Source organism: Pinus tabuliformis, chromosome 6 (genome assembly GCF_031772625.1).
Source record: "Pinus tabuliformis cultivar Carrire ecotype Pingquan chromosome 6, CPIR1, whole genome shotgun sequence".
Taxonomy (NCBI): Eukaryota; Viridiplantae; Streptophyta; class Pinopsida; order Pinales; family Pinaceae; genus Pinus; species Pinus tabuliformis.
In genome coordinates, this window is record NC_142292.1 from 494,273,509 (window position 1) to 494,296,422 (window position 22,914).

The 22,914-nt window shown below is 37.8% G+C and overlaps 1 protein-coding gene and 1 pseudogene across 11 annotated transcripts; both read right to left on the minus strand.

Annotated features, from left to right (window-relative positions):
• Positions 1–14,147: 14,147 nt before the first annotated feature.
• On the minus strand, positions 14,148–22,584 carry LOC149259484 (common plant regulatory factor 1-like). 11 transcript variants are annotated; one of them, XM_089418372.1, is made up of 8 exons: positions 22,023–22,584; positions 21,697–21,774; positions 21,364–21,522; positions 19,238–19,315; positions 18,905–19,063; positions 14,912–14,989; positions 14,612–14,737; positions 14,148–14,516 (listed from the first exon to the last, which is right to left on the minus strand). In XM_089418372.1, the coding sequence occupies exons 6-8, from the start codon at positions 14,921–14,923 to the stop codon at positions 14,271–14,273; spliced, it is 384 nt and encodes a 127-aa protein (XP_089274498.1). In that variant the 5' UTR covers positions 14,924–14,989; positions 18,905–19,063; positions 19,238–19,315; positions 21,364–21,522; positions 21,697–21,774; positions 22,023–22,584; the 3' UTR covers positions 14,148–14,270. The 11 variants fall into 11 exon arrangements, with proteins under 11 accessions (XP_089274498.1, XP_089274507.1, XP_089274511.1 ...); XM_089418381.1 differs by having other exon boundaries at positions 19,188–19,315; XM_089418385.1 differs by having other exon boundaries at positions 21,647–21,774.
• LOC149259485 (G-box-binding factor 1 pseudogene) lies at positions 21,391–22,346 on the minus strand (annotated as a pseudogene).
• Positions 22,585–22,914: the final 330 nt, after the last annotated feature.

The following is a 22,914-nucleotide window of genomic DNA, read 5'->3' on the forward strand; positions in this document are numbered from 1 at the left end:
CACTTCCAATTCCACTTCTAGGTTGTTGGTCCTCAATACTCAGGGCAACAAGAGAGAGCTCAAAAACAAGAGATTCTGAATCCACATCCCATTCTTTAGAAGGACCACTGTTATATTCTGGACCCCTACGAATGGCGAAGGTTGGAGTGCACATAAACACGATCCTCTGCCTTCTATGAGCCCAACATGTTGCGCTTCACGTAATGAATAAAACCATATGTGCTCCAATTCCTTTCCGCTGATGAAGAGCTTGCCACTTGTGAAAGAACACAAATGGCAAGGTTTTGCAAATGTACACCATTTGCTCCATGAAAAATCCACCACCTAATTGGATTCATGGTGCTTTTCTCCTCCAAAGCTGATATATCTGAATAATCATCTAACCCTACAGCAAAACTGGCAAATTTTTCCTTCACCTCCCTGTGTAGATGAGCTGGAAACATTCTCATAAGGGCTTTCTTCACCCCATTAGCCACCTCTCTATCCTTATGGGGTGCCTTCCTCTTCCCATTTCTTTGAGCAATGAACTCCTAATCATAAAATCTCGGGTTTAGGGCATGTGCTCAAGTGCAATGGATTGTAGAAATTGTTCCACCTATCAACAATGATTTTCTCGACTAAATCAGCAAAATGATCATCAACAAATAAAAGTTGTGGAGACTTCTGTGAAATGATTTCCATAGTTTTCTCAACCATGGTATCCATGCCATCATATACCTCTCCTAAGAAAGGTTGGTCTGTGTCAACGTTCCGAAGAAGCTCAAATGCAGGGGTTGTGAACTTTAGCAAGAAATCTATCTTGATCCACCACTCCTCATCAAGGCACAATCTATGCAACATTTATCCTCGCTTTGAATCTGCTTGTCTCCACTCAACCTGAAGTTGACTCACCACCATAGAAACTAATGGTTGCTTAACCTCAACAAGGCAGGGCAACATTAGGGAGTTTGAGGCATATCTTGTTTTGACAAATTTTAACAACTCCAATTTGGAGTACTCTCGAAATATTGCTTGAGATTGGTGGTGGTTGGTGATGAATTTAACGATATCCCTTGATTCCCTTGTGATTTCCTTTATCCACGAAACTTTATTGTCAATCCCCTCTAAGATCAAATTCAGATTATGGGCAATGCAGGGTGTCCAAAAGATGTGGTCATACCTCCCCTCAATAATTAAACCTGCAGCTTTGCAAACTATTGCATTATTCGTGATAAGTTGCACCACCCTGTTAGGTCCTATTTGTTAAATATATTTTATTAAAACATCATCTATGAACTGTGCATTTTTTACCTCTCCTGCATAGTCTTCCACCTTTAAAAACATTTCTCCTTTTGGTTAAGTGGCAATGATATTTATCAATTGCCAACACCTTGTATCTTCCCATCCATTTGAGACTATGCTAACCCCAGAGCTACTCCAAGAAGAATGAATCGGTGATGAGATATCCTCCACAAGCTCCTTTTCATTTTTGGGAAGCTGAGTTCTGACTTTTTCATAGTTGGGCCCATTGTACCCCGTGGGACCTTCGTTAACTTCATATCTTGCCAGTAAGGAGACTGAACAACAATGAATGGGATACCACATGCATATATGCACCTAGCCACTCTAGAATCAACTTCTCTCGCTTGCACATTCACCAATTTCGTAATTCTGCACTCTTGAACTGAAGCAAATGACCCTCTGGTATTTTAGGATGGTGGTAGTTGTTGTTGTTGAGCCGCTTTACTCTTCCTTGCTTCAACCACAATCCTTGGCTTAGTGTTTGGTGGAGCTTGAGGAGTAGCATTAGCAAGCTCTTCATGCCTTCTTTTAAGTCCATCGACCTCATATTGCTCTCTTTGATATGCTTTCCTCACCATTGGGTCTGTTGTTTTTGGGCAACCTACAATCCCCTGTCCTCCTCCATGCAAAAGATACACCTTCACTCTCGAGTAGGAGCCCTTATACAAATTACTGCAAAGATTACATCACCATTCCCATGAGCCACCACTTGCACATCTTTGAAGCTTCTGAACATGCCTCCAAGGAGGACAATAATCAGGACTTGGGGGCTGAACTTGCACCTTGGTTGGAAGCCATTGCTATAAAAAATAATAATAATAATAAATTTGTAAAGAAAAAATGTTTTTCACATTTTTGAAAGCATAAACCCTCAACAAATATAAGAAATAGTGGGAAAAAAAACTAAGAAAATGAATGTTTCTTATCGAAATTAATATTTCTGTAGCTAAAGCTACCCCAAAATGCCACAAAACACAAGAGAAATATGGTTGGAGCTCAGCAAAAAACCTAGAATGCCATAGCTAGAAGTTCCCCACTCCGAATTTGCGTGTGAAATCTCTTTTTCTTGTTGTCAAAATCTCCTTTGCTCACTGTTGAAAACACCCTAGCTGAAACCACTACTCTCTTCCTCTTTTCTCCTTTCTAAAATCGCCCCTTTCCAAGTGAAATGACTTGCTCAATTTGTGTGATGAGAGAATGAGGCAAGAGTCTTTTTATAACTTGCGAGAGACATCTAGAAACACTCACACGATATTTTAATCACCAAATAAAAAAATTAAAAATTAAAAAAAAAAAGTTACTTTGCCGAAAATATGCTCATACAGCCTTGAAACGTGTTTCAGGTCATACTAGGCCACATTTTAGCCTCGTGGAACATGCCAGTATGGCCTAAAACGTGTTTCAAGGTCATACCACACACGTTTCACCGTTCTAGTTTCATTTTTTGGGTGAAATAGCGTCTTGCCCAGTGTTTCCTACAACATAGTTTTTCACATGGTTTGTTGTTGTTGTTGTCACCTTGGAAGGTGAGCCTATTATATTGGACGAGGAGGTCATCCCATTCATGGAATTGGTTGAGTATTTATGATTTTACACATAGTTTGGTGTTCTTGCTCGAACCTTTTAGGATGGGTTCACTAGTCTACCTTGTGAGACACTTGGAAGTTGGATATGCATATTTTGTAGAACAAACACACCCTTGGAAAGCCTTTGGAGGATGGATGTGGCATATTAGAGCCTTTACTTGCTATCACTTGTGGACACACCCTTGTTTTGGGGTTGATTTATTGTATAAGTGGCTTGAACAACCCATTATTTATGTATTTTGGATTAATTAGTGATAGAGTAGTATATTTTATTTCTCCATAGGTTAGATTAGAGGATTTCATTTGAAGCATTACTAATTTATTGTAAAGGGGGTTGAACATATCTCTATAAATAGTGATGCATTTCCTCATTATCACTCATGGTTGGATTGGGAAGAAATCCCTTACCAAATTCTGAAATTTCTACTGGAAAGTTTTATGTTTTTCTTGTGCTATGGATGGCTAGCTAGAGCACTCTTATGAAGGTGTTATTTGTGGACACTTCTCAACAAATGGATGTTCAATGAATGAAAAAATTTGTGTGTGATGAGATAGTGAGTGGCCTCTTCATTTCCTTGTGGTATTTATTCTTGAATGGTTGTAAATGTGATGTACTTCTTTAGTGATGGTGTTATGCCCCTCTTCTCCTTTCTGTGATAGAATCATAGATCCCTTCTCAAAGACATTAGAAGGTATCTAGTGGAGATTGTTCTCATTGACCTTAATGAAGTTTTTGAAGCAACTAGGGTTAGGATATGTAGTGGACTGCACTAATCTTCATTTTGGTTCCACTTCTGATTTCTAAATGAAAATCCTTAGTTGAGCCTTTTGCCACAAAATCTAGAAGGGCCTGGAGAGGGGTACCCTACGAGGCTAACATTACACCAAGTGACAACAATAAAGTAGTAACCTACTATCACCATAGCTACTACCCCCTGCTCTTTATGGATTTTCACCAATGGGAGGAGCCTCGGTAGGTAGGTCACCTAATAGGTATTCTAGGTTTAAAGGTATAAGATAACTTAAAAGGTTTCTAAGGGAAAGGCACAATTTAGGTACAAGGCTCCAACTATGAAGAGGAGGCAATTCACTTTCCTTAGATAGGCCAAGTTGGGGCAACACAAGACCCACGGTTTGATTGATATGTTGTGAGTCGAAATGGCCAAAGGTCAAGGTGCTGAGAAAGGGTTTCCCGCAATGTATTTCAACATGAAACCTTAAAAAAGCCCTCAAGTTGAAGCTATAGTCAAACTAGGGGTTTATCCAAGAGCAAACAATTACGGCAAGGGAAATTACAGATGAAAATGGAGTGAAAGACCACCAAGGGGAACGATTTTGAGGAAACCATTACAACCCTGGATGGTCAATGCCTAGTCCTAAGGTTGATGGAGTCTATGGATTCTTTAGGTTCGCTAAAACTTACAAAGGAGTAAGAATATTTTGATTCCTTAGCATCAAAACCCTAACTATTACCTTTGTGAGGGATCAAAATGTAAGATCAACAAGGGGATTGTCATTCACGTATCATACAATGAGTAATGCATGCAATAATATGACCTAGCTTTCATAAAATTGATATTCAACAAAATTAGGGCACAATATTTAACCTAGATCACCAATTTATTCCATACATTAGACACGAAATCAGAAATTTTTGATAAAAGGCACTTACAAGGCAATATGGATGTACAATCCAATCATTGGTCCAAGGCAACTTCTCCAAAGACAAGAATATAGCTCCAAGACAAATATGCTCCGTAGATCACATCTCTCCAATAGCTACACGAGGTCGGAACTCTCAAGTAGAGAGGCAAAATTCACAAGGGATGATGATAAGAAATGAAATAGTCCTCTTCTCTATTTATTTGAGGAGGATAAGTCTCTAATTAGCCTAAGAGTCCCTAATAACAAGTTAAAATTACAATAGAACCTTACTCATTTGGAGAAGATAGAATGAATGTTCCTAACGAAATAAGTGTCAGATTAAGTCCTTGAACCTCCATCTTAACATTGTGTTGGAAGTATAACATTCATGAGGGTTTTCAATTTCCATCTTCTATTTTGGATAGCGAGGTCCCTCAATGTCTCCTTGAAGCATCGAAGTTGCTTTACTCAAGATTCTTTGACTCCATTTCTCCCAAAAGGCTAGGCACTGGTTCACAATCCATTGTTGATCACCCCAAAACTTTCTTTTTTTACTTTTCCTTTGAATTTTACCTTAGCCATAGTGGGTCTCCTAGGGCATCAAGTGAATTGCTTTGTAGCCATCCAATTTTGGAGCGAATTGGCATACATCTGCAATGGTGTGTCCCCAATAGGTCCTCCAAGTTTGAGATCATTCCCATAGTTGGATTGGGAGATACACCAAGCCCTAGCCATAAGACCATACTCGTCTAAGTTCCTCCTAGGTTAAGGTAGATTTTAAGGGCCTCATTATTAGAAAAAATCAAAGGAAGTTCATCATTCCAAAGGCCTCTCTCATCCTCCTTGTTTGGCCTTGTATAACCAATGAAAGCAAGATAATAATTTGAAAACCTAGGTCAAACTTGGACCTTCCCAAGGCTCCTTTATGGTCCAGCATCTTTGTTATTCTTTATCCCACAAGGCCACTTGGAAACCTTGATTCTAAAAGGAATCTGTCAACCGCTACGTGTCAACTACCCATAGCAGTACACCCCCTTTTTTCTCAAAAGGGATAGCGCTTGATCGTCATGTCTGTGCCATTCGATTGTCATCATCTGCCTGATTAGGTTATATTGTAAACCCAGTCTGCATGTGTAAATTATAAACTAGCATTTTCACCTAATGTTGCAAAGGAAACGCCGTAAGGCATAGTGTGTGGAAGAATATTGAAATGTGAATGGGCATTTTTGAAAGCAAGGGTCGATGATAATGAATTTGAATTGAGGAAGCCATGCCAAAAACCCTATTCAGGGGTTAAAGTGCCTATGAAATGGAATAAAAGTAGTCATACATATCCATTGAACTTGTTTAGATACCTTAAAGATTGCCTAGTTGAAGGTGAAGTTAAACAAATGAATTCACGCGAACAACAACTGGGTATCCATATCGATATACAAAATTTTAAGGAGAGGCATGTTAATCTTTTCAAACAACATTCTAATGTATTTGCCTAGAAATATGAAGACCTTAAACCATGTCACATTGTGATGAACTAAATCCCTGCCAGGATATATTCCTTATGATGCAATGCGCTTAGGAAGTTTTGTTGTTGGAAAGTTTGATTGGGCTGCATTGAATTAAGCAAGGCTAAAACATTAATGTTGACGTTGTAGCTATAGTTGTTTTGCATGTTGTTGAATCTCTTTGCAAGTTTGGTTTCATCGTGCCCATATGCTAAGGAGAGGGTCCTCTTGAGAGAATTGAATTTGTTGTCATTATCCACTGCTAATTCTTCTTGTTTTGGGACAACTTTATAACGACAATCGCTATTGTTGTCATTGTTATTGCTGAAATTGTTGTGAGAGAGGTTGGAGAACTGGACTTGAGGTAGTTTGCTGCTGTTTCCATTGCCATCCATGGCTTCATCGTTTAAAAAACCATCTATGAAAGGATCGTCACTCTCCAACAACCCACTGAAAGAGGCAATGTTGGGCAGTTACAGTTTGTTTTGCTGATAAATATCAGGAAAAGAAGCCATCACTTCATCTGCACTTGGTGATTCATCTTGTTCTACCCCTTGTACTCCCTGAGAATGACCATTTTTCTTGTAAATTCGGCACAACACCCAATCATCAAGCTGGAGAACAGAAGTACCATCAAAATCAACAATACCAATTTTAGTTGAATGAATCAATTCCTATTCATAAAGAATCAAAACACAAGAACTGTGAAAGGAAAATCATTCATATTGATCAATATTCAAGAAGACATCATTTTGTAGGGTGTGTTATTTGTATTTACACAATTGATTTTTTTATCCAATCAACTATGCTATTCTCTATGCTTTTGCTAGGTTCCTTCATCACCACCATCATTGGAAAATTCATTTCCCTCTTGAAGTATGAAACGAGTAGCAATTCCGAATTGATCTCACACTATCACCACAAAGAAGCTAGCAATCCTAATATACAAATCAAACCAGCCATCCTATCAAGCGATCCATGTAGTTCACAATCTATAGCTTTGATAACCCAAAACTCAAATCTTTTATATTTAATATGCACAGAAATTTTCACTTTAATATGTCTGGATCTCATTCTAAGATCTTTACAGATCTGATACAGAGGTAAACCAGATTTTTCATACTACGACAAGCAATATTAGCAAGTCTTTGAGTCTCTCTTATGTAATGTCTCCTCCTTATTTGATAGAGTTGACGTTGTATGAGTATCGACTGCATTGAAGGGATCATCCAATAGACAAATGTCAACATCGTTATATACTGCTCTAGCCAACTGAATCCTTTGTTTTTGTCTCCACTCATATTCAATCTCTCTCCCCAATCTCAGTGATATCTCCATGAGCAATACTCTCTATATCCTTGTCTAATGCACAAGCTTTTATTGCCTTCTTGTATTGAATTTTGTCTATTGGTTTCCCATAGAGTATGTTATCTCTGACAGTACCACTCTGAATCCAAGTTGTTTGTGCCACGTAGGCAACATTGCCATATACTTCAACCTGCACGTAGTCCAATCAAAAAGTTTATGGAAGAATTTATGTATATAGAAAGCAAAAAAGCAGCATCTACAATCTTGTTGAACTATGAAATGGTTACTTTTGCTCAAGAAGAGTAGTTAATGCTCAACTTACATCTGAAATTTTTGGGATTTCTCCAAGAACTGTATATAGCATAGTAGATTTCCCTGATCCCACTGAGCCACAAATTGCTACCTTTTCTCCAGTTTTAATGTGCAGATTTATTCCCTTCAAATGTTGGCTTTGTCAATAAAGATTTTGGATCCCAGCTGAGTATGGCTTGATGAATTTCGATGGTATACTAGGATCCGGAAAGTGCTTTCCTCACAACAAAATCTAGTCTCAGCTCATCATATTGTAAGAACTTGTCCAAAACGATCTAAGGAGACTTTAACCTGAATTAATATAGCCAAAACTTCAGGTAGTATTCTCACTGGATCTTGTATCACAAGGAATGTTGCAAGCACTGTAAATATGGTTGTGGCAGTTAACGGTGGATCCCCTATGATAGGACACCCGGCAAAAACTATAGATGCAGTAATGATGGGTGACATCCAGTAGAGTATGGTACCATATGTTCTATTAAATTGTGCTGAAGACAACCATTTGAACTCCACAGCTCGGAGATTTTCTATCAGCTCTTTAAATTTTTCTTCCCATGCTTGTAGTTTGATTATTTTCATACTATTAAGAATTTCAGATGTTATTCTGAGTCTTTCATCCTGTGCAGTCATGAACACAACTTGGCACTTCTTGAGGGTTTTGGCCTTGGAAATTTGAGTGTTAACTTAAATTTGTAACATTATTCAATCATCATTATACATCATTTTACAATTTAATTAATTTAATTGCACCAGATGTTGCAATGGAAACGACGTAAGGCAATAGCATATAACATTAATTAATGTTTTTTTGACAATTTTTGAAAGTCAGAAAAATATCAAGAAAAGGAATTTGGAGGAGATGAATGTGATGGCAAGGCAAATCTGTTAAACTTCAACGATCAAATATGTTGAATAAATCTGCCACATGAAAGAGGAACATCTAATCCCATGACGCCACTGATGCATTGGGCTGAAGGTCCCTCACCAATTTGAAGAATATACGGCTCTCTAATGATATTGCTCAAAGGAAACCAAGAAAACAATGTTCTGACACCACAGGGCATTTATTATTAGCTCCATATTTGCTAAAATTTGCATTTTCTCTCTTACAAACATTCTGAAGCTAAGTCGTCTTCTTGCATAGATGAAGATGAACAATTTGCAAATGATGAGGAGAATTAGGGATTTAAAAATATAAATTTCCATGCCTGCTAGTTCCTAAATAATATCCCAATAACTACAACACATATAAAGAGCAATTTCTTTGTAGGAAAAGAAAAGGCAAATATGTTAAACTTAAACGATCAAATATGTTGCATAAATCTGCCACCAATGATGTTGAAATAGTACATTTATATTGGTCTCACGAAGAAGCATGAACCTGCCAAGTTCCAACGCAAAAATATTTCTTAAAATGTATATATGGAAATGTGTTCATCTCTTTATTGGATGCGTTGTGCATTTGATATTCATGAGTTCTCTTCGTGGGCGCACCTCTTCTTTCTTGGCACACACTTAATGTTTGATTCTTGGTGACATGCTTGGATTTTTCAACACCTGGATATTTGCTTGTTGGCTCTCTCGGTCTGCTGGCTGAGATTTGAAAAGTGGAATGACAAAAACCAAAAGTGGAATTGCGTGGGGGTGGTTCCCTGGGAGTGAGCTTCACCAATGCACAATATACACCTAGTAGACTTGAAACCCAAATAAACCATTCCTAAGAGATCTTTGATATGACCAATGAGGAAGTTTAATCTTGTTGCCACCGACAATATCAAAATCATAAAACGAAGTGCAAATAGAGCATTGCTTACCCATCCAACAGTGCCGTATTTTTCCCAGCTATGTAAACTGCTTTTAGCAACTTTACCTTCTTGGAAATCTTGTGCCCATTTAGTGCAGTTATCCACTAACGCGTTCCCCACACTCTCTATGCAACCACCGACAATGTCTACTAAAGCACTCTGTAATTCATCGACCACTTCCATAAAATTCCCTGTTGAACTGCAATCAATGTTCTTGCATAATCTGTATAAGGCGTTCCCTGCCCCTGCCTTCTTCCAAACCAGAGAGTCTCCTCCATGTTCAATCACCGTAACTTTCCTTTTACTTTCTTCTGCAAGATTATCGATTGTAGCCGCTGCATCTTCCATGTATACAACACTTGTAGTATCCAGAGCATTCTCTGCAGTTTGTTCCTGTAATGTTTTGAATACACTATCTGCCGCTTTACTCAGCAAGCTATCGGTTGCAGGATCTGAGTCCTCCACCAAATCCATCAGTTCACATGCCTCAGAGTATGCTTTTAAAGCATTTCTCCCACAATCAGGTGACAACCGAATGATTATATTGACCAATGAAACCGCTGTTAGCTTCAATGACAGTTTTCTCACGTATATGTAATGCTCTTCCACATCTAATACAGGGCCAGGATCTCTTTTCCACAAGAACTTCAAACCCGCTTTATTTTGTAATTTTGCAGGATCCAAACTCCGTATACCCACACATCCTGTTGATTTTCTATAGTTTCTCAGAAACCAGATTAGGGTATCGCATTCTATACCATCCATGTTGCCCTCTTTCACAAGTTCCTTTGCTTTCTTGATGGAATTTCGGTTTGTTACAAACACGGTCCAAGGAGCCCCCCACAGAAGGTCCACGTTCTCCAAAAGTGGCCTGTATTCTGAAAAATCCCCGTCCTCTGTTTCACCCGGCTTTGATAAAAACTTTGAGGATATTTTCAGCGTACACCTATTATCCAACACGAACTCTGCCATAAACCAACAGAGTTTACTAGTATAAACCATAAAAGATTGCAGCCAATACACACATCGCAACAAACCCCATAAAAAGGCCCATAAGAAACGTATTTCTATTCCTTCCGAGCCAATCGTTTTATTTACCTTTTCATCAACAATACTTTTCTGCTTCTTGGATGCTGCTTCCTGCAACTCAATGATGTACCTGGTCCAAAAGTCCTCTACCTGGAAATAGGTATACCATCTTTCATTTGGATTCCAGCTTTGCCATCTTCCATAGTACGCTACAGAGGTAAGACATCTCCAGCCGATGATTGCCCAACCTATCAGGATGAATACGACTTCCATGTTTGTTGTGATGAATTTTAACCGAGATTTGACACCAGGAAACACGTCTATAATTGGGCCCTGAACAAGCCATCCGGCGATTGAACTTAAAATACAAATTGTGACTGCTACTGCGGCCAACGCGTCTAACACTGATCTTGCAATTATGTTTTCAAGATAACATGCACGGGAGACAATCCAAGATTTGAGTACCAGGTCTTCTACTGCTGCGAGGAGTTCTCTGTAGCGTTACCTTGATTTGCTAAAATAATGGGAAGTTTTTGAGCGATGATATCCCGGATGCTTTTATTGGCTATTGTTGCAGAGCTGGGAGAAAGACATGAAGAGTCTCTGCGAAGAGTCTCATCGCCAGCCGGCAGTCTCTGCGAAGAGTCTCATCGCCAGCAGAAGAGTCTCATCGCCAGCAGGCGAGGCCTGGCCTTTCATTGGCCCATTACCATGGAAAAAAACTATTTTTCTATGAAAAAACAGATTAAACGGACGGCAGAAAACACCCCAATCATCTAACACACAAAATCAATGACTCAGGATCGCACACGTCACATTTTAGGGATGTCTTTCTCAGAGGGAACGCCTTACGGCGTAAAAATTAAAAAATTATATATAAGTAAAAATGAAAAAACATTAACAAAAATTATTTTTATTTATTATATTAGCCTTGGAGTGTTGTTTTCGTATTTCCAAAAAGGTTTTCCAGTTATTTTTTTAATTATTAAACATAAACCTACAATCACCCCTAATGTTATTACTTTCAGTTTGTGACTTGTTTCTTAATCATAAGGTCAGTTTGTGACTTGTTTCTTAATCATAAGGTCTATTCGATAAGTAGGAACGTGTAAACTTCTGAGGGAATTCGATAATTAGAGATAACACAGAACGCTCTTCATTTTCCTGGAAATTCTGACAGGAATTCTGCGAATATTTCCACAGCGATAACAGTTTCGCTTGTATAATGGAGAATTAGATTATTGTTTTATCTTTCATTTTTATTGTGTCAAATTTTTGTTGTGTTAAATTTAATGAAGTGAAATGATATTTTAGGGTTTATGTGTGATTAAAAATAGTTTATGAGATTATTTATTTTTTATTTTTTTGTAATTCAATTTTTTTCCCAATTTAAATTGATGATGAGTTGGTCCAACTTTCTAACAATTTTCTCTAAACAAATAATGCCAAGAAACTTATGAGAACATGTTCTCATAACTTTCTATGATGTCTTTGAATGCATCACATTCCAAAATGAAATGTTTTTTCAATTCCACTGCTCCAGACGTGCAAAATATACATACCCATTCTTCCCAAGCTTCTTTAGGCCTTTTCCACCGCCCTGTGTCACAGCGAAATTGATGTGAGTTGGTCCTTAATTGAGCAATAAGGACCTTTGCCCTCCACGAAATGCTAGCTCCATTGAACTATTTTTGTTGTAGATTACAAGTAGGGTTGAATTCCTCAATGTAGTACTTCTTTTTACTCCTCTTTTCCCCATACCTTTTAAAGAAACTTCTCCATAACAAACTCCTTTAGCTCCTTGCTATTTGTGAGACATGCATTGAAGTAGATATTCCATTTTTGCATCCATGTGTAGTTTTGTTTCATCCATGTTTTCTTTTTTTACAAACTCCTTTAGCTCCTTGCTATTTGTGAGACATGCGTTGAGGTAGTCCATTTTTGCATCCATGTGTAGTTTTGTTTCATCCATATTTTTTCACTCGTTCCTTGCTATTTGAGAGACATGCATTGAGGTAGATATTATTTTTTTGCATCCATATATAATTTTGTTTCATCCATATTTTTTTTTCACTAATTCTAGCCGAGTCCTCTCCCTTAGACCCAGCAGGGTCCTCTCCCTTGGACCCAGTGTAGTGTTGAATGACATTTTTCCGTTACTTTTTGTTACTATGAACAATTTACATACCCAATGTAGTGTTGAATGACATTTTTCCGTTACTTTTTGTTACTGTGAACAATTTACATACATAAGTCTGAGTGTGACTATATTTCAGAATTCAAATGATCGAGCTTCTGATTAAGTGCCAATTCCTTAATCAATCGTCTTAGATTTATGAAGTCTCTTGACTCTACATGGAGCAGCATGTATAAAAATCACTTTTGTTAATTTACATACTCAATGATCTTTTACAGTTGTTTTTTCATGTTCGTATATTTGTTTTTTTCCTACCGAGTGTAGCGAATTTACTTGTAAGTGCAGAGCACAGAGAACACAAAGCGAGCAGCTAACAGAATTTAGGTAATGTGAATAATAATGGAACTGTGTTGGGTTAATAGATTTATAATTGTTTATTTATACCATTAGCTAATGTGAATAATAATGATGGAACTGTGTTGGGTTAATAGATTTATAATTGTTTATTTATATCATTATTTAAAGTTTTTTATGAGCTGACACTAAATTTTTATTTATACAATTATTTAATTTTTTTTATGAGCCAATATTAAATATTATTTTGGCCACGGACAAACAGCTTTACACATCATACTAAGCTGTAAAATGCTCAGCGCAATAATTTAAGAGTATTTTAACTGCTGTTATGGTTGTTGAATTCTCTAAAGACTCTCTGAATTATGTTGTCAAGCTACTCATAATTAGTGCTGAATTTACTGCTATAGTGATGAATTTGTTAATGTTGATCTAATGCTATGGCTAATTGTTCAGTACTCATGCACACACCCCCACTCTTGTCATGAAGTTCTTGTTGCTACAATGTTCTTAAAAAGAGAACAAGACATATTTGTAGTACATTCAACGAGATACTAGACATGTCAGTTAGGCAGATTCTTGGTGATATTTGGTGATACATGATGATCTCAAACATATCTACCTAGATTGACATTTGCATCTGCGTGCTTTAAACAAATAATGCATGAAACACGATGTTAACTACGATATACAAGCAAGCCATTGATTCAAAACATAATCACATTCAGTACTGAGTGAGTGCCCTCGTTATTCCAACAGCTTAATCCATGCACAGCTAATCTTAGTAAAATAACTGGTTCAAAAACTCTTCTTACAACACAATTTAAAAATACTAGGCAATGAAAAATTTATCAACTAATAACAGAAGCATCATCCAAAATACTAGTCATTGAATATGGAATACAGATGGAACATGGTACTCTTTAACGGGGAGCTTGTTTACGTACAAGAATCCTTCAAACCCAATTCTATATTACAGCAACTTTGGGGGGCAATGCATAAATTATATGACCCTAAAGTTAAAAGCTAGGGTCAGCAAGTTACAATTAACCTGATGATTCCCATGCCTGGACCCAATTCAAATCCAAGGTGGGCCAATTCCTTTACCAGAAGAACGCTCATCATCGTATATCTGGATGAAGTACTTTCTAAGCAGCCATTCATTATTATCTTTTTCCTGGGTATTAGATCCTACTCTAGAAGAAAGTTCATGTGAAGCAGTTACAGAGATATGAGGATAGCTCAAAACAAACAAAACGGTTTGGTATACACAAACTGTCATCTAACATAACCTACAAACTAGGATCTCTCTTTAACCTGCAGCCACTCTATCAGATCGAACATTTGCTTCCAATACGGCATGACATTTACCAGTTGAATCGCTCATCTCACTCTCCCTTTGCTCATCTCTTTGGCTAGAACTCAAATTGCTTATTTTAGATAGAACTTGAGGATAGCCATTGCCTCCTTGCTGCATAAACTGTGACTGTGTCTCTCTAGGACCATTTCTTTCTGAATCTCCTACTCTATCCTTTCTTTGAAAATTCCTCAACATTACCTGTTTCACATAATCCAACAATGTCAAAAAAGTTTCATATCCTAAGGCCAATAAACCACACTGACTTGTCTACGCTACCACGAAAGATATGTTACCTTTAGTGATTCATTCTCAGAAGCAAGCTTTTCAGATTCCTCTGCTATAAGATTTATTTCATTTCTGAGTGCCATGTTCTCAGAAGTCAGTGTCTCAACTTTTGCAGACAACTCTTCGCATTCCATCTGTTTCATGGAAGTCGTTGTTAGCACAGCACAGCACAGCAGACAGGGTATCAATTGAACAGTATTTACTGCTTTCATAAAACAATGACAACAGACTTTGTCTGTTCATGTCTCACGATTTTACCTCTCTATCTCTGCAAGCCTCTGATAAAAATACTAAGAACAAGTCTATACCTGTTTCTTCATTCGAGAGCGTTTAGCTGACTCCCGATTAGATTGTTTATGCTTCTGTCGTTTTAATTCCCGTTCATCCTGTTTCACAGGCTCGTTTAGGACATGTACAAGCTTATTTAGTTCAACATATTTAAAGCTCATCAATATATTGGAAATAATTCACAATAAAAAGGTCACACTGTAGGTGAATGCAAAAAAAAAATACAAAACCCTAAGTTGTAAGTAATGGGGATACACACGGAAGTTTCAGAAATATGAAAGGAAAACTTTCCCAAGAAATAGGAAATGACAAATTGATGTGTTGGGGTAAACACCAGAGTGCCCACCTATTACATAGATACAGCCAGGAAATATTCCCTGCTTCTGAATCTCTTCTGGTCTATATCATCAAACTATGCTGCCCTCATATCAGATAAAACTGTTATTATGCATTAAACCATCTATTACTTAAAGAGCCCTACAAATGAGATTTAGCTTATTCGAGTTATAATTGACTGTGGACCACTTCTATCTAAATCTTCTTAAGAAATGCACTTATGTTCAAAGGACTTGTAAGAACAAGATGGATATGAGAATATAATGATAGTGTGATCAAATCATATTTCATGGATTGTGCATAACCAGAAAAGATGAAAGAAGGGTTGTCATCCCACAAAACAGTTGATAAAGATCACAGTTTGAACCCACTATAAGAGAACTTGAGTCTGTTTTGTTTTCAAAGGACCAAGATATTCAAGATATGAATGTTAAGTTAGTTGAGCTATCTCAGAAATGTGCCCAACTTGAAGAGATTAGTGGTAAGTGCACAGTACTGGATGAAAAATGCACTAAAATGGCTTTTCAAGCAGCCCAAAATGCAAATGAAAGAGATTCCTTACATTTGGAGGTAGATGCCCTTAGAAAATCTCTTTCAGAAAAGGAAACATTAATGAAAGCTTCTTCAGAATTTTATTCTGACTTGAAACACCAGTTTGACACTACCATAGAGAAGTTAATAGCTGCCATTGAGGAAGTCATTCAAGATGAGACTTTGGCATCTGTTCCTTGCTCGGAGAGAATGTCTTATCTGGAGACAAGCCTCCTTTTTCTTATTGAGGAGTATAAGGTAGCTTTTTCACAAGTGAACCTGGTTCATAAATGCTTACTTGAGCTTGCTTCTAATTATGGAAACTTGTTGGAAAAAAAACCTACACTTTCTTTGGATGTGTTCCTCAGAGAAGTCTTCAGTTACAAAGAAAAGGAAGTAGACCAGTTAAATGAAGAAGTAAATGTAATGAATTCAATTAAAACTCAGCATGAAGAAGAAATTAAGGAACTGAAGGACCGTTTATGTAAATTTGACGAGAATCTTAAAGAAATGAGCATGGATAACAGCAAAATGAGAACTGAGCTTGAGCAGACAGAAAGCAAATTGTCATCAGTGAGAGAAAAGCTTAGTCTGGCCATCGCTAAAGGAAAAGGATTGGTTCAGGAACGCAATACACTAAGACAATCATTAGTGGACAAGTCCAATGAGCTAGAAAAATGTTTGCAGGAATTGCAGAAGAAAAATGATACATTGCATGAAACTGAAATGAAAGCTTCTAAGCGTGTTAAAGCACTGGAATTAGAGCTAGAAGATATTCAGAATTCTGCAAGTGCTTTTCGGGAATCAGTTTCTAACAAGGACTCACTTCTTCAGAAAATTGAAAATGTCTTTGGGGAGATGAATTTGCCAGAGGCAATCCACTCCAAAGAAATAATTGATAAAGTTGAGTGGCTTGCAAAATCATCTCTTGGAGTAAATAACACTATGTCTGAAACAAGTGTGGATGATGACAAAACTGGGAAGAGTCATCTTGAAGATCTAAAAGAAGAGTACGAGGAACTACAAAATAAATACCGTAGTGTAGTTGAGCAGTCAGATATACTGGAGAAGACTTTGTTGGAAAGGAACCATCTTATTCAAAGATGGGAACAAATCCTTGAGAATGTTGATATGCCAACATCTATGCGAAATACTGATCCAGAATTTCAGATTGAATGGCTCAGCAGAGCACTAACGCAGGCCCAACAAGATGCAGCTTGTTTTAAGCATGAAATTGAGAATGCTCAAAGAATTGCTGACTTATCTGCCTTTGAAGTGGAGGACTCGAAGAGGAGAATAGAAAGCCTAGAGGAAAATCTCTTGAAAGTAAACTATGAAAAACAGGAATATGTGAAAAGCCTCGAGGAGCTTAATTCTAAATTTGAATCTCTAAACGAGCAAGCAGTTCAAGATGCATCCCGGAAAGAGAGTTTATGCAATGATCTTGTTGATCAACCTATGAGTGAGTCCCCTGTGGAATCAAGCATTGCTGATAGGAATTTAATTGCAGAAGACTGCATGAAGAGACTATTGGATATGGTTATTGAAACATTGAAAGATCAAGATCTACAGGAGTTATCTTTATTCTGCAATAATGGGGAGCATCTCGAAGGATGTATCAAGAAACTCATAGAAAAGCTAAATGAATTATCTGAAGAAGTTGAAAAGCTCAAGGAAAGTGGTGATGCAAAGATGATGGAGCTTCAGGGTCTTCAGGCTGCAATGACCACAAAAACTACAGAACTTGAGGAAATGACTAAAAAGCAAGAAGAAGTCTATTTAGCAGTGGCATCACATACAGTAGAGATAGAAAGTCATATACAACAAAATAGAATAATGGCTGAAGAGCTAGAGACAGTGAAAAAACAAAAGGATGCTTTACAGGTACAGCTTGAGGAGGCAGAAGAGAGGTCATCAGTAATAAGGGAGAAACTGACTATGGCAGTGAAAAAAGGAAAAGGGTTAGCTCAACAACGAGAAAATTTGAAACAATCTCTGGATGAAAAAATAGTAGAACATGAGCAGCTAAAAACGGAGTTGCAATTACGTGACTCTGTGATTAATGAACATAAGCAGAGAATCAGCGAGTTGTCAAGTGAGCTGGAGCGCTTTGAAAGTCTAGAAACAGATGTATTTTCCTTAAAAAGTCATTGTGCCGAGCTAGAGAAGAAGTTACTTGATAGCAACAATACAAGACAGAGTATAATGAAGACATTAAACACTATTGACTTTACAGGTGAAGTTTTATACCAGGATCCGGTCAAGAAAATTGATTGGCTTGGTAAATCAGTGAATGAACTACAGCAAAAGATAGGTTTTGCTGAACAAGAAGCTACAAAATTCAAAGGAGAAGCTAACATACTAGCCACTAAGTTGGATAAGGTTTTTGAAAGGGTGCACTCCCTTGAGAGTGAGCTAGCAGATGCAGAAAACAAAATCTCAGCACTTTCAAATGCAAAAAAGGCAGTAGAAACAGAAAGTGACCATGAGATACAAAAAATCAAGGATGATCTGGCTGCACGCACTGAAGAGTTAAGAGAAGCTCATTCAAGGGCAGATGACCAGATTTCCAAATTGTTGAAACAACACGCTCAGTTGAAGCACTTAAAGGAAGAATATGGCTGCTTGCTCTCTCTTTTAGCACATGATTCTTCCAGGACGCAAGAGGTCTTGAGAAGTGTGGAGCTCTCTTTTCAAGATATATTAAGTCAACTTGATGCTTCAAAAGGGTTAGAGTTGCCTAGTATTGATCTTATGAGTGGATGGACTTATCCTAAAATTAAACAACCCAAGGAGGTAATGCCAGAGTGCCATTGATTGTTGAAATTGGTGTGATATATCATATAAAACCTGTTTTATAAAGTTTGTTATTTTGTTTGTTGCGGGTTTTATCATATCACTTTAGAGTAACACTAGATGGGTTATGCTTCATGAACCTGCAGTCTGACCAAAATAAACTCCTTCATCCATAGGATTCACTATTCAGTAGTAGACCATTAAGGAAATGAGAGACATCCATAGATATGCAGAATACAAACGAGATTCAAAATATGCCCATAGTAATATTTAGAGGTCAACTATTACGATTGACAACTCTGCAATCTTTGTAGTTGGCCATGCCCTATTGGTTTTCGTCTAATACTTACCCATTAAATGTCCAGGTCAAGAAATTCTCAGAAGCAAGCTTTAAGATTCCTCTGCTTCAAGCTTTCAGATTCCTCTGCTATAAGATTTATTTCATTTCTGAGTGCCATGTTCTCAGAAGTCAGTGTCTCAACTTTTGCAGACAACTCTTCGCATTCCATCTGTTTCATGGAAGTCGGTGTTAGCACAGCACAGCACAGCAGACAGGGTATCAATTGAACAGTATTTACTGCTTTCATAAAACAATGACAACAGACTTTGTCTGTTCATGTCTCACGATTTTACCTCTCTATCTCTGCAAGCCTCTGATAAAAATACTAAGAACAAGTCTATACCTGTTTCTTCATTCGAGAGCGTTTAGCTGACTCCCGATTAGATTGTTTACGCTTCTGTCGTTTTAATTCCCGTTCATCCTGTTTCACAGGCTCGTTTAGGACATGTACAAGCTTATTTAGTTCAACATATTTAAAGCTCATCAATATATTGGAAATAATTCACAATAAAAAGGTCACACTGTAGGTGAATGCAAAAAAAAAATACAAAACCCTAAGTTGTATGTAATGGGGATACACACGGAAGTTTCAGAAATATGAAAGGAAAACTTTCCCAAGAAATAGGAAATGACAAATTGATGTGTTGGGGTAAACACCAGAGTGCCCACCTATTACATAGATACAGCCAGGAAATATTCCCTGCTTCTGAATCTCTTCTGGTCTATATCATCAAACTATGCTGCCCTCATATCAGATAAAACTGTTATTATGCATTAAACCATCTATTACTTAAAGAGCCCTACAAATGAGATTTAGCTTATTCGAGTTATAATTGACTGTGGACCACTGTTAGTTGTTCCCCGTCTTCCTTTTACAGGAGTTACAGATCCTTGGGCAGGCACATTATAGATGCCCATTCCAATATTTAGATTTGTAGTAGGTAGACTAACTGTTGACATTCCTGGAACAGGTGCTGGTGGAACCAAAGCCATTGTGCTTCTGTTTACAGTTGTATTAGCTTCTCCAGCCTGGGCATTATATGCTAGAGTATTGGCATCAGTAGCACTTGTTCCTGTCATTGTCGTGAAAATCAAATACCTACCTCTGTGGGAATGCACCATTTGTAGAACTGGACAATGCTTTCCCCTACCTACCTCTGCAGGTCCGCCGCCCCCTCAACACCCGCATGCAGGTCCGCCTCTGCAGGTCCGCCGGCGCCCCCTCAACACCTTCTAAACCCTAAAAAACTTTAACCTCTTAATCAACGGTTTATTTTTCTCGAATCGTCTAACACTAGATCTAAGGGCTACGATTACGACACGAAGACATTTTGGGAGATTGATTTCAGAGGGGAACGCCTTACGGCGTAAATATAATAAATAAAGAGGAGGGTGCTGCTTTTCTAAAGGAAATAGAGAGCGTGTTTTGTGATGGATGGCCAATTATGAAGATGTAAAGGAAGAAAATGCCTTCCTTCGTTCACACGCAAACCAGTGACATGAAGAATCTCATCTCGGATTTAGCAAAGAAACTAGGATGAAGACGAAGATGACCTTTCTGTAATGTGTGGTGCTTATCTTTTAGCATTTTGTGTTTCTTAGTTGAAATCTAATTTTAATATTCAAATTTTTTTAGAGGAATTTTAATATTAAATTTTTTCTAGAGGTTTCACTTATTTTCTAGTTTGTTCTTAGTATAAGAAATACAATCAATATAAAAACAAATCCCTTGAGAGTGAGCTAGCAGATGCAGAAAACAAAATCTCAGCACTTTCAAGCAAAAAAGGCAGTAGAAACAGAAAGTGACTATGAGATACAAAAAATCAAGGATGATCTGGCTGCACGCACTGAAGAGTTAAGAGAAGCTCATTCAAGGGCAGATGACCAGATTTCCAAATTGTTGAAACAACACGCTCAGTTGAAGCACTTAAAGGAAGAATATGGCTGCTTGCTCTCTCTTTTAGCACATGATTCTTCCAGGACGCAAGAGGTCTTGAGAAGTGTGGAGCTCTCTTTTCAAGATATATTAAGTCAACTTGATGCTTCAAAAGGGTTAGAGTTGCCTAGTATTGATCTTATGAGTGGATGGACTTATCCTAAAATTAAACAACCCAAGGAGGTAATGCCAGAGTGCCATTGATTGTTGAAATTGGTGTGATATATCATATAAAACCTGTTTTATAAAGTTTATTATTTTGTTTGTTGCGGGTTTTATCATATCACTTTAGAGTAACACTAGATGGGTTATGCTTCATGAACCTGCCGTCTGACCAAAATAAACTCCTTCATCCATAGGATTCACTATTCAGTAGTAGACCATTAAGGAAATGAGAGACATCCATAGATATGCAGAATACAAACGAGATTCAAAATATGCCCATAGTAATATTTAGAGGTCAACTATTACGATTGACAACTCTGCAATCTTTGTAGTTGGCCATGCCCTATTGGTTTTCGTCTAATACTTACCCATTAAATGTCCAGGTCAAGAAATTCTCAGAAGCAAGCTTTAAGATTCCTCTGCTTCAAGCTTTCAGATTCCTCTGCTATAAGATTTATTTCATTTCTGAGTGCCATGTTCTCAGAAGTCAGTGTCTCAACTTTTGCAGACAACTCTTCGCATTCCATCTGTTTCATGGAAGTCGGTGTTAGCACAGCACAGCACAGCAGACAGGGTATCAATTGAACAGTATTTACTGCTTTCATAAAACAATGACAACAGACTTTGTCTGTTCATGTCTCACGATTTTACCTCTCTATCTCTGCAAGCCTCTGATAAAAATACTAAGAACAAGTCTATACCTGTTTCTTCATTCGAGAGCGTTTAGCTGACTCCCGATTAGATTGTTTACGCTTCTGTCGTTTTAATTCCCGTTCATCCTGTTTCACAGGCTCGTTTAGGACATGTACAAGCTTATTTAGTTCAACATATTTAAAGCTCATCAATATATTGGAAATAATTCACAATAAAAAGGTCACACTGTAGGTGAATGCAAAAAAAAAATACAAAACCCTAAGTTGTATGTAATGGGGATACACACGGAAGTTTCAGAAATATGAAAGGAAAACTTTCCCAAGAAATAGGAAATGACAAATTGATGTGTTGGGGTAAACACCAGAGTGCCCACCTATTACATAGATACAGCCAGGAAATATTCCCTGCTTCTGAATCTCTTCTGGTCTATATCATCAAACTATGCTGCCCTCATATCAGATAAAACTGTTATTATGCATTAAACCATCTATTACTTAAAGAGCCCTACAAATGAGATTTAGCTTATTCGAGTTATAATTGACTGTGGACCACTGTTAGTTGTTCCCCGTCTTCCTTTTACAGGAGTTACAGATCCTTGGGCAGGCACATTATAGATGCCCATTCCAATATTTAGATTTGTAGTAGGTAGACTAACTGTTGACATTCCTGGAACAGGTGCTGGTGGAACCAAAGCCATTGTGCTTTAGCTTCTCCAGCCTGGGCATTATATGCTAGAGTATTGGCATCAGTAGCACTGGTTCCTGTCATTGTCGTGAAAATCAAATACCTACCTCTGTGGGAATGCACCATTTGTAGAACTGGACAATGCTTTCCCCTACCTACCTCTGCAGGTCCGCCGCCCCCTCAACACCCGCATGCAGGTCCGCCTCTGCAGGTCCGCCGGCGCCCCCTCAACACCTTCTAAACCCTAAAAAACTTTAACCTCTTAATCAACGGTTCATTTTTCTCCAATCGTCTAACACTAAATCTAAGGGCTACGATTACGACACGAAGACATTTTGGGAGGTTGATTTCAGAGGGGAACGCCTTACGGCGTAATAATCTTAGCAGATCTGAGTCATGTATGTAAATTGCCTAGGAAAACCTAATTTTCTAGTGATAATCTACGTTCCAGAAGGTTTTTTGTCTCACCGATCCATGATCGGCAGAGTTTTCCTTCAGCCTAACCCCAAAGCTGGAATGGATTTTGTCATTAGAATCTTAAGGGAATCCTAGTGTACTTGGTCGAGTCTATGTAAATGATC